General features: G+C 33.5%; 2 protein-coding genes across 3 annotated transcripts; both read left to right on the plus strand.

Annotated features, from left to right (window-relative positions):
• The first annotated feature begins 38 nt into the window (after positions 1 to 38).
• LOC129921956 (probable peptidyl-glycine alpha-amidating monooxygenase pamn-1) lies at positions 39 to 2,261 on the plus strand. The gene is made up of 7 exons (XM_056005337.1): positions 39 to 265; positions 365 to 432; positions 863 to 947; positions 1,208 to 1,281; positions 1,907 to 1,957; positions 2,102 to 2,158; positions 2,247 to 2,261. The coding sequence occupies exons 1-7, from the start codon at positions 250 to 252 to the stop codon at positions 2,259 to 2,261; spliced, it is 366 nt and encodes a 121-aa protein (XP_055861312.1). The 5' UTR covers positions 39 to 249.
• LOC129922015 (uncharacterized) lies at positions 2,223 to 7,826 on the plus strand. 2 transcript variants are annotated; one of them, XM_056005895.1, is made up of 3 exons: positions 2,223 to 2,467; positions 6,346 to 6,453; positions 7,139 to 7,826. In XM_056005895.1, the coding sequence occupies exons 1-3, from the start codon at positions 2,266 to 2,268 to the stop codon at positions 7,147 to 7,149; spliced, it is 321 nt and encodes a 106-aa protein (XP_055861870.1). In that variant the 5' UTR covers positions 2,223 to 2,265; the 3' UTR covers positions 7,150 to 7,826. The 2 variants fall into 2 exon arrangements, with proteins under 2 accessions (XP_055861870.1, XP_055861869.1); XM_056005894.1 differs by lacking the exon at positions 2,223 to 2,467 and adding an exon at positions 3,401 to 4,423.
• The last annotated feature ends 4,968 nt before the right edge of the window (positions 7,827 to 12,794 follow it).

Raw genomic sequence — 12,794 nt, forward strand, 5'->3', positions numbered from 1 at the left:
TGCAAGTTCACTATGCTAGGATATTTACTGGTGAGGAAAGAGAATGTAACCATATACTTCACTATAGAAAACTTTGTAACATGTATTGTCTATACTTTTTATTTTGTATAGTTATACTGTTTTGTTTGGTGTAAAGAGATTTTATCAACTCTCTGTTTCTTAGTTAAATAACTGAAAACAAAAACCAAAATGTCTTTCTTATTAATTGAACAAATGCTGAAGATGAAGACCACTCAGGTTTGAAGATTTATGTCACACACAAAAAGTAAGTCAATCTGATAAAAATAATTAATTATAGGCTGTTGTAATTAGAACTTTTTTTTAGAGCTAACTTGGCTGTAAACTTCATTTTGTGTTTTCACAGGCAGCCATATGTTGCAGGAGTTTTTTTCTTGGCATCTGCATCGTTTACGATACCTCAAGGACATTCCTGTAAGTACAAGCCTAGTTTGTTGTGTCTCTATCAATATATCTCGCTAGTGGCATGGTTTTATCTGGTCACTTAAAACTTCTCCCATAATGTAGAATATCAGCATTAAACAAGACTCAGAAATGTACTTCATCATTGTTTTATGCCATTTCTTAGGCTCTGTTAGTCATTTTTGACATTTCTACAAGGCTATCCACATGGTTGAAGTTCAAACAACCTTGACCCAACAATTACTTTACTCAGTCAATTACAATTACCCACAGTTCTCCACAGTAAATGACAAGAGACCTACAGTTAACATTTAACCCTCAGAGACCTGCAGTTAACTTTTATTCTTTTTTTTAAATATTTAATATTTAATAATAATTTAATAATATTTAAGATTTTTTATAGAAAAAAAGGCTGTAACATTTGTATTAAATTTATTAACAGCCTTCCCTGTGGATGTCGGGCTGTAGATTTTCAAAAGAAAAAAGTATTTTTCCATTTGCCTACAAGCCACATGCCCATGGTTTAGGTGAGAATATCTTTGTTTTTTAGTCTAATATAAATAGTTTAGGCAAAAATATAGTTATGATTTTAGTGTAAAATATGTGCCCATGGTTTTAGAGGAGAATATCTTGGTTTTTAGTGTACAATACATTCCCATGGTTCAGGTTTTCAGTGTGTACTAATGACACAATGGTGTTAAGTTTTTTTAGTCATGTCAAATTTTGTTATCTTTAAAATGACAATTCTAAATATACTTGTTCTTGTTTAACTGTCATATTTTGTTAGCCCGAGACATCACAGGCTACCAATATAATGGATCCTACCATGAGATTGACAAAGGACACCCTCAGTGGCCACAGGTCAGTACTAGTCCATTCACTTATCTAAATACTTCATTCAATGTATCCCTGTAAATTTGTAATAGTTTGTAAAAATTAACTATTTCTTGCAGTTAGTTTTAATTGAAACCATTGTCATGGGAAACTAAAAAAAATTACTTGGTGACCTTTTCAAATTGTGATAGTCAATTACAGTCTTTTGAGACCCTTATGTTGGACTGCTGTTTGGTTTGTTTGTTTAATATGTTTTAGACATTCCTTCAAAAATGAAGACTATTATATCTTTTACATCCTAGGTCAAACTTCATTTAATATAATGGGTTGATGGAAGGGCTGAGTTTGAGCTCAGGACCATTGTGATGATAGCCTGAAACATATAGCACATGACAACAATCATATGTATCTAGCACATTTTAATAATTAGGTTTCCAATCTTATGTCTTAAAATACAGAGAATATTTGGTTCATTTGAATTGTAGTATCAAACTGCTAATTGGAAGAAGCTGTGATTTAATTCTGAAAAAAAAGACTTATCCTATCATTTAGTTTTATGTTTGATTATTTCTCCTGCCACAAGATTTTTTTTTCTCCAAGCTAACAGTATTTTAACATACATTTATTATTGAGTCTACTTTCCTTCTTGCAGACTTTCTATCCAGTCACAAATAAAATTGAGGTCAAAAATGGTGACTATTTGGTAATAAGCTTTTTTTTAATTACTAATGTTTCAAAAAAACAATAGAAGTTTTTAAAATATAAATTTATATTGTTTATTACATATTATTGTAACAATTTTTGAATAAAAAATTATTTTATTTTGTTTTTTTTTTCACTATTTTAGCTTGGAAGATGTACTTATGATTCAACATCCATGGATTGTCCTGTGAATGTGGGGGAGGCTACAACAATTTTAAGTTTATTTCAGAATCAAAAGTACCAGACAAAGATTGCAAATATAAACTGTTTTTTTTTATTTGCTGTTGCAGGTCGACTGGCAATGATGAGATGTGTAATTTCTACATCGTGTTTTACACAGACAGCTCTGTGCAGGAGCCTTATGGAGAATGTTTAGGTAATTCAGAACCAGATTTAACTGGCAACAACTTCCCAGCTGATGTGAGTTTTCCATTACCGCCAAACCCTGCCCTTGAAGAAGAAGCCAAGGGTGTTCACAACCATCATGGTGGCATGGCAGGCGGAAACAATGGTGAGTTTTTATGATGTAGTGACTTATTAATTAGTTACTCTATTTATACTGCACAGACCAGAAAACATATGATTCCCCGTAGATCTAGCTTCTGGCTCAGATACTGTTCACCGAGGACTATTTATAAAAAGTTCATAGTTCACACTGTACCACCAGGTCTTGAGATAACGACCCGCAGTCTGGAATCTGGAACCTCAGACTCGTGAAAAACATACCTGAATGTCAGACAGACTAACCGAGATGAAGACCTCTGTCCTGTAGACTAAAGCTGAAATCTCAATATTGAAAAATTGAGACTGGAACTGAGATGACACTGAGACTGGCACTGAGTCTAACACTGAGACTTGACACTGAGTCTATCACTGAGATTTGAAACTGAGTCTTGACACTAAAACTAAGACCCTATAGAAAAACAAAAGAAAAGATTCTTCTAATCTTCTAGTCTATTTATAGAATTACAAATAGATCGAATCCAAATAGTAATAACTATACAATGTGAAAATAAACTCACCCTAAACAGGGGTCAAGATAATCCTTTAAGATTAGATCTTTATCCAAGGCAAATGCTAAGGCTGTCCAGTAACATAAGCACAAGGAGAAATTCAAGAGCTCCCCAAAATACAACTTGTCTCTACAATACAAGATGGAGAGAATGAAACAGACGATCTATGACGAAAGTCATATGCGCACTCTTTCTACGTCACAAGAAATAATGACAAGCAACAATGGGAGATCATTCCACTGCACAAAAACTAATTAGCGCAAATGACATTATCGCCTAGTGATGAACGCGGCGCTAAGCAACCAATTCAGTAGGTGCGACATACACCATCCTTATTTTTCAGAAATCAAATCTTATCAACCCCATATTGTCCAGTCTAGTTCATTTATTCATTACATCCAAATCTTATCAGTCATCATAGTGATAGTCCTGTACAGTTGATGAATACACCTTGGTTTATTTAGTTGAATTGAGTTGAAACATTAGTAAAAAATCACATTGTAAATGCAAACTTCATGTGCGAAAACTAGTTGGTGTGCGCAGCGGAAGAATACGCAGTGATGCAGCTGTGCATCACCCCAGTCGCTTTGTTGGCAACTTTGGCTTGCTGCTTTGTCAGTCTCTCTATCATGTGTGTGTTTTGATTTTGTTAACCTTTTGCTCATTAATATGACTCCCAAGGTTACAGCCAACTCTTCTGATGTCTGTGCCCTCTACTTTAGCTGCCTCTCCAGATTCACCTGCCCCAGTATCTTCAGCTACTTCCTCCTCTTAATAAGTCAGTCCCTTCTTTTTTTTTTTTTATTGCTGTTTCATTTCATTACTAAACGTATATATTTTCTTAATGTGTTTTTTGATAATTATGTGGGATACTCTGTTAGGATTGGTTTTAGGATAGGATAAGTTCTTCTTGTATTTACATACAGTGGGTATGCATTTTCCAACTTTACACCGAAAATTGTTTTACGACACAATGGATCAATGTCGAAACTCTAGAACCCCTTGTATATTGCTAAAAGACAACTACTTTCTTTTTCTATTTCTCTTTTTTAAGGAAAATTTTTTTTAAAAATAAAAACTAATTGAAAAAAGGAATAACAATTGAATAGTAACAATGACGCATGCTCAGGAATATTATGATGAATATGCTGCCAATGATATGAGAGAGAAAGGAATGTATGGAACTGCCACCTCTAGCGAGGAAGGAATCAGTCGGAATAGGAACAAGGGTTTTGAAGCCATCATTCAACAGCTAGAGCATTTCCCTCGCAAGAACGCAGCTGGTCGGATCAATCAATCCCAGCGTTTGGATCAGAATCAAGAGAAACAGCCTCTGTCAGAGAACACAAATCATGCCTCAATCAACAGACAAAACAGTGAGCTCAGAAAACTCCCTAACTCAGTTAGAGCTATAGAAGTTGGTCAGTCAGAAGCAGTCCATAAACCACATAGTTGTGAGTGATTTAGAAGTTGTGTTCACCTCAACATTATCTTGTACCTTTTTTTGTTATTGTGGCCTGCACTATGTATGTTGTCATTGTGTGTTGACTATGTTCCCACAGCTGTAAGTGGCATGAGTAAGCAGCTGCAGTGTGCTCACAAATTTATGTTTGCTGTATGTATTATGTAACTTACACAATATGTGTTGTTGTTTTATTCTAAGCTTTATATGAGTGTAGCACACCAATGGATCTAGTTTTTTAGTAAATGCATGGCAATTATAGCCACACTGCAAAGTGAATATTGTGGTTAAAAATTAAACTGGAAATATTTGTCTTTTTAACTTGTATAATAATGAGAATATGTAGTGATATGTTGACCCTTAAGAATGCTAATAACATATCTGAAAATAAAAGATTGCCCTTTGTTAGTCTACATTCAGAGGACATACATGTGTATAGTTTTAAGCTGCAACATAAATTCACATTTTTCTTCAAATAATTATTTCAATTAAAGTATAAATTCAGTTATTCCTCATAGTTTATCATCTACATTTTTTGTAGATTCATACATGCAGAGCACATTTCTAGCACTGTTTATTTCTTATGTAGTAAATCTTTTCAAACCTTTAGCAGCTTGTATGATTTTGTTCTTGGACTCCATCTGTAAACAAATGTGCATTAAGCTTTTTGAAGATAATCGAAAGCTAAAGATTTGCTGTTTACCATCCACACATATCTCAAGGCATCTTTCTGCTATTCTAGCATACACTGATAGTGAACTTTATAGACATTCTGTATTAGCTAGTTCTTGTAAGACATTGGTGAAAGAAAAAATAACATGCAAGATTTCATTTACCTTGTATAAAACAGAAACATAATTTTTTCAAATGTGAAATATAGATTAAATAATGTTTGAACACATTACAATGGTTTACTGTGATATTAAATTAGCTAACTCATTGTGATATACTTTGATTCAATACATATATAATATAAATGATTGGATCAATCATTTGTGAACTGAAACCCTAATATTAATTTGTTGCCATTTGCCATTGCTGCATAGAAGGAAAATGAGTACTGACATGCATTTCAATAGCTTAATTTTGTTTTCCTTAGTGTCCTGCTTCAAAATGTGTTTGGAATAATATGTAGATTGGTGTGGTATTAGTTATATTCATAATTATCATTAGCTGGTAACTTGATGATAGACAAAGGCAGATAGTTTGTACACACTTTTCCTATAAATTTAAGTCCAACTTTTAGACCCTGTGATTCACTTCCTTTAGATATGTTACATGTACCTTTGTCAGTGTTATTAGCTTATGACTCTGGTGTCTCTCTCTCTCTCTTATTATAGAAATATTAAAAACTCACATGAGTTCTCCTTTATCTTTTGCTTTTGTAGTGTGATACATTTGTTGACTTTCTACATGTATTTTGTTTGGAGAGTGGATGTTTAACTTAATCCTTAGTCATTCAATCTTGTAAACAAAAAATATTTAGCACATGTTGTATGTAGAAGCTGCATAGTTGTGATCCTGTTGTGTAGATTTGTTAATTGCACAAGCAATAGAACTTTGGAATGATATTTGTTTACTGTTTTCTTTTTTGTGATTTCCTTATATCATACCTTAACATAGAATTTAAAAAAAAAAGAAAATTAATAAATCAAATTAGGATGCAATAAATGTTTAAAGTTACAAAACTTCATCAGATAATGGTATTAAGACAAAATATCATTTAAAATATAGTAAAGTAATAAGTTGAGTTCCCCTTTCAGACCTTTGATCTGTAGGGCAGATGGTGTTAAGGTCATTTAATATAAAAATGGAATAAAAAAAAAAAAACACTTGCACTTTTGGTAGATAATAGATATAATGGATTATATTAGCTATTTAACTCGTTTCTTTTTAACTCATTCTGTTCTTCAGATGTTCATTTGGAGAAACCTATATTCAATTCATCATGGCCAGAAGAGTCTATTACATTTGGTCAGGTGTGGCTATTGACACAAGTGGCTCAAGAAAATGGACTGCACAGTAAGTGTTGGAACCTGATCGTCTTTTCTTCCTGTCACAGATCTATAATGATCACATCAAGAGCTAAATTAAAGATTTCTTTATTTTAATGGGAGTCCTCTATTCTTTAAAATAAAAAAATTAAAAAAAAGAGAGTAATGCAAAACTGGTTTGTAGGCTTAACCTCTAAATCAAAGTTATACAGAGAAAAAGGGGGGAAATAATTAATTTGACTGAGCTATTTGTTAAGGATTAACTCTTTCTCTCCATAATTATTTACCACATTCTGGTGGAATCAACGCTGGTATCGTCAGTTAGAAGAGAAAGAGTTAAGGAGTACAGGTGCAAGGTTTCTTTTAAAAAATAATTTTTTATAGGAATGGAATATATCATCCCATTTTTCTCAACTGAGGACAAGTCTCTTTAGAACTAGATCTAGATTATATCTAGGCAGTATTTAATGATCCAAATTGAACTAAAAGTATTTTAATGATAGTTATTCATATTTTCACAAAACTTAATATCTAACACTTAAAATATATAAAACATTTAAATTAATTGTCTTGAGGTCACTATCCAAAATAATCACCCTATGAAATATTAATATAGAAAAAATAATTTTTTTTTGTTTACTCTTTAAAAACCTTTTTTTTTTTTTTGGTAAATGCATGTTGAAAATGAAATGAATCTATATTTTTTCCTAAAGGAAACTTTTAAAGTGGGAAGCGTGGTCGAGAGGTTAAGGGCTCTTGAACTTGGCTTGGCTACCAATCAAGGAGGCTCGAGGTTCGACATCCGACTTAGGCAGAGTTGTGTTTATTGAGCGCCTAAAGGCAGCACAGAAAAACCTTCTCCTAGATACCCCCTCCTCCCCCACAACTGAGATTGGACCAAAGTGCTCAGAGCATGCTATAAGCATGAATCTCTCTGTTTCATTGTATCATAATTTATCAAAGTTATGTTTTATTTACTTATTCTTATTCAACTTTTACAAAGTAAAAATGTTATGAATGAAAAAAATTGTATTTTTTGTAAATTTAGTTACAGTTATATTGAATAGAATTATTTATGTTAGCAACTTTTGAATGCATCACATAATTTTAATTTGACACAGAAACTGAAAATCATTTCAATTAAAGATGAAACATTGTCTCTTGTTGGTGGGGTATGCAAGACATTGGTTCTATGCTGTTGGTAAAAATTTCTCATCCTTCATTGACTTCCATTGTACTCCACCTTGCACTTTCAAAATAGTGATGTTATTTGTTTCTCAAATGTTAGTAGCATAGAAAACATGGACTGTGTGGTCTATTTATCTTAATGTGTGTTTCATGTATTGTAAGTGATCATATGTAACAGTTATGGGTATAGAGAATAAAATACAAAATATTAAACTCATTATGTTGTTTCATTTTTCTTAAATAGATGACCAGACTTCAATAAATCCACCATTATGAAACTGCCAATCATACCTGCTTAAACACAATTTAAGTTCCCTCAGACTGACTTTATTAAAGCTAATCTTGAGATAAAAAAAAAAAAAACTTGATCATTTAGCTTTAAAAAAAATAATATCATGCTTCTCTTGAGGTTAAGAAATTAATATCTGGTTAATAGTTAATGAATGTGAGGGTAGGTTATGTTGACAGTGCAGTGTGTATAATCAAGATCAAATAGCTCTTAGACCTGAGTGGAGTTATGTTTTGAAATTTCATACCTACATCATAATGAGAAAGTAATGTTCTCATTTCACCAATTAAATATTTGAACCACAAAGCAAGGAATCTATAAATGCAGACAAATATCAAGTAATTTTTTAGATTTATTTTACAAAAAGGAATGATAAATTTTCATTTCTTAGTTGTAAAACATGTAAAAAGAGATTTAATTTGAAACATGAGAGTTTTGATACCTGCTGCTGAAAAAACTCTTTACCTATCCCTTAGTCTGTTGGACCATTGGGGCACCATGCAAGATTTGTTCACCATCTTTCTCCTTTCCACTAGTCTTTTACCTTAGTTAGAACCTCTTTCAATGGCAGGCCCATCCATTCTTTTATGTACTTTATCTTTCCATTGCTTTCTGTCTGCCTCTTCTTCTTTTTCCTGATACTGTTCCCTGAAGGAAGGTCTTAGCGAGCCTCGAAGACTTTGTAATATGGCCATAGATTTTTAGCTCAAGTTTTTTATGCAGTAGCCCTGCCTCTAATATCTTTGTGATGTGGTTTTAAATGTGATACCTAGGATCCTTCTGTAGCAGCTCAATTCCATTGCTAGGATCCACCTCTCTAGCTCTGCAGTCAGTATCCAAGACTCACAAGCATATAAACAATGAAAAGTAGGCATGCTGATGCCTTGGTAGTAAGGGCACCTAAATTCCCTAAGTGATGCTGCCTATAATATAGCTTTAAAAAGAAAAGGACAATGGGCATTGCTGAAATCGAAATTTTCAAAACAGGATCCTTACTTTACATTCAGCACTAATTTTGTAAGCAGCTCAAAGGCAGATCCAAAACATTTTTATGGGTCGAAAGTCGAGAGGCACTGAAGGGAGCACAAAGAAATTGTCGTCCAAAGCAAAGCTGGCTGCACAACGAAAAAAGGCCACGCTTTGGACATGCTGCTAATAATAATAAGGCTAGTCTTCGAGTCCGAAGATCAGTGAGGAATGCAGTATTTCCCGTGGCTGCGCAGTCCCAGCTGTGACCTACATATTTTGCCACATCCAAGGCAAGCATAACCATTGTCCGCATGTGGTCGATTTAGATTTTCTTTTCGCCGTCGACAGCAGATTTTCTTTTGGTTTTAAAATGTGTATCCCGCGGCCTTCGTAAGTGACCTCCAGCTGTCTCGTTCTGAGGCCGCATGCAACCAGGTGCTCTCTTCTGTCAGCCAAGGAAAGTTGACGCCTAAGCTGGTCTTTGAAGCGTTTCCGCGGGGAAAAAATGGGGGTGGGGAAGATTTAGATCTAGTTGCTCCATAAATCTAGAATCTATGTAAGAAGAATAGAACTACAGAAAACTGAAAAATATCCTTGGTAACTGATAATTTAGTTTATTTGATTTCGTGGCTTTTCAAAAAAAACTTTTTTAAGCTTACGTACAGTCTACTCATTTGTTTTGAAATCACGGAAATGGCAACACTCAATGTTTGTCGTAGAAATTGAGGGAAAATTGATAGATTTCAAATTCCCATATATCAAGTCTAGATCTAGATGATTCTGTTGATTCTCTTGCAATTGAAATTAGTAAACAGATTCTAACTGACGATTTCGGTAACCTAAAATTTTTATAAATAGTTAAAAATACTTTAAATGAATCTGGTAGATTGGTACTCATTGGTAGATCTATGATCTTCTAGTTCTATAACTATAACAATTAACAGGGAATACTATAAGTTCTAGACATCTCTCTTAGCTAGTCTAGTCTCTACTACTCTGACTCTAGACGTCTAGTATTCTTTATTTCTTAGTTCTAGACTAACTCTTGAGTCTCTTGATCTTGAGCTAGGCCTAGTACTACTAGACTACTACTAGTACTCCGAGTAGTACTCAGTGTGTAGTAGTACTATTAGTTATTTAGTAGCACTCTTACTTAGACTCTAGTAGTAGTAACTAGATTCAGATCTAATCTAGATCTAGATCTACAGTAACTTACGTTTATCGAACAAGTTAAGCTCATTCGCTGACATTTTTTATGTTTGAATTTGTGCTATCTCCGTAAAAATTAGACCTAGAAAAAAACTGATTATATCTATGAACTCCTCATCCATTTTTCTTAAAAAGTTGATATGTTTTATTCTATTACTACTCAAAGTTAAACTTATATTTGATGTTAAAGTGAGTCAGGTCGATGATTTCAAAAGCTTAAATTATCGAACACTTTTTTTACCTTTATCTTATCTTATTGAACATATTAAGAACTTATTTAACACATGAGAAGTATGGTGTTTAAAAGTGTTATAATCTTAAAATTTTGTGAAAAGTATGGTGTTTCAAAAGTGTTATAATCTATATTTTTTTTTATTTATATCATTTTCTTTTTACGCCATGTCAAGACAGACAGATTTTAGTCATTTCCACATGGTCCACATCGAAGGAATCTATAATCTATCACTGATCAGCTCTGCTTAGAAACTGACGGTGCTAAGCCCAGTAACGCATTATCGTAGTACTTATTTAGGTCTAAGCTATTTTGAGTCATAAGGCCATTAATAAATTAAATCCAGATATTATCTATTTGAGGGAGAGCCTAATAAGCTTTGGTAGCCAATAGATAATCCTCCCCAAGTCATTGCAGGACACAACAGTTTACTTGGTTCACCTAAAAACAAAACATACGGTACGCGGTCCTACGTAACTAGCCGCCGATCTAGCACGCTCAGTGTATGTAACAGCCCAAAAGTCAGTGCTAGATATTTTTCGATCTGGGCGGGAAAGGGGGGGTTGCTGAAAAGCTATGGTAGCTTGCGAGCTGTGCTACCTATAGATGTAGATAGATCCGCCCTCCCTAAACCACCTGGTTGACCAAAAAAAAAAAACACCGTATTTTAGAGCACGCTTAGTATTTGTCACACACACACAAACAACATATCTATATATCTATCACGCCTAGTGTTTGTGACCTAATTAGCAGCTTGACCTTAGGTACTCGAATGATGGCTCCTCCCCCTTTCCCCTCAACATTGTTCTTACTACAACTTGAACAATGTTTTGGGGCTGCATTGGTGGCCTGGTTTACACCTGTGTGTTGGGCTGTCACTGACCATTTTTTTTTGTTGTGTGTTAATCTGGTGGCTGCGTTTGGATTGAGTCTTGAAATTTACGTTGTTACTTTGCACTGAAAAAGAGTGAATGTTGGAGAGTGGAATTGCGTAAGAAAGCGCGGGTAAGGGGGTGTAGGCAGAATAAGAGAGTGGTTAAATGTGTTATTGTTATTATTTTGAGTATTTGTGATGTTTCAAAGGAGTGTCTTTGTAGCGCATTATGAGCTTTATCATACTTTATGGTATATGGTACTTTATATATAATTTTTTTAGACCCTGCGCCACACGTCTAGATCGAGAAGCACAACTGACTATGTATTTGAGGCTGACGTCACATTTTAATGGTCGATCAATTATTGATGATCTCTTGATACAGTGTCTGGACTGTTTCTCTCCCCCCCCCCCCTTTTTTTTTTTTGTACCTACCAAAGACATTTTTATTTCAAAATACCATAACTACATTCTATACCTCCCCCTGAGCCCTTTCATTTATTAATATAACTTCACATCAAGCACATGCGCTAGGTATTGGTTTATAAAACATAATTCAGAAGTTAATAGAATGGGGCATCTAAAAAAAAACACAACTGGATATATTCTAAATTCATTGTTCATAATATATTCTATATTCCTTACACCTATGGTAGCACAACGATGATAATAGCATCAAACTATATGTGTCATAAAATCAAGCTTTTAAAATGGGTACAATTAGTGCATATCGATGTAAATCTATTTACGTAGAAAAATATAGCACATTTACGGTAAACCACAAATAGCTGATACAAATTGTAACACATGGCTAATTTATATATGTACTTTGCATTACATTATTTTTAAAAATAACAATTAAAAAATATATAATTTAAATATTTTGTGTTCTTTGGGTTATATCCCTTTGATGTTTATTTTTAACATTAAAATGGCGTTCGATATCTTACGAAGCTGAGATTGCTTATATAAAAACTGCTATTATCGAACACCCCCTTTTTAAACCTCAATTTTCATGTTTAGGTAGCAAAGGACACTTTAATGAAAATTGTTGCAAATATTTCTCAGCCTAATTAGAAGCGTATTATATAGGTTTTGTTGAGCTGAACATCATTGGCATTAAAAAATACCCTTAACCCGAGACTCACTTCACTCTTCCCAAGAGGTCAAAAAAAGTGAAATTTTTATACCAATATTACCAATGCACTTTGAATATAAGTAAAAAAATTATCCTCGGGTGAAAATGAAACTAAATATAACTAAACTATAAAGAAATGGACGATGCACAATAGGAATGGACTAGTTTCTAATCATCAAAATAAAGGAGAATTTTAAAAAATACAATGGGGTGTTCGATAAGTACCTTAAAACGAAGGTGTTCGATAGATGTAAGTTACTCTAAATAAACTAAATACTAAGTAGATCTAGTAGTACTACTAATAACTAAGTAGTACTACTTACTAGATCTAGTACTGTGAGTGAGTAGTAGTACTACTACTATCCTCATAATCATATTAAATATTACTAGTCTCAAGTCTGGTCTAGTTGTAGAAATGTAATCTAAATGATTCTAGATCTAGTAGAAAAATCTAGAGTAGAGACTAGACA

This window comes from Biomphalaria glabrata, chromosome 12 (assembly GCF_947242115.1).
Source record: "Biomphalaria glabrata chromosome 12, xgBioGlab47.1, whole genome shotgun sequence".
NCBI lineage: Eukaryota > Metazoa > Mollusca > Gastropoda > Planorbidae > Biomphalaria > Biomphalaria glabrata.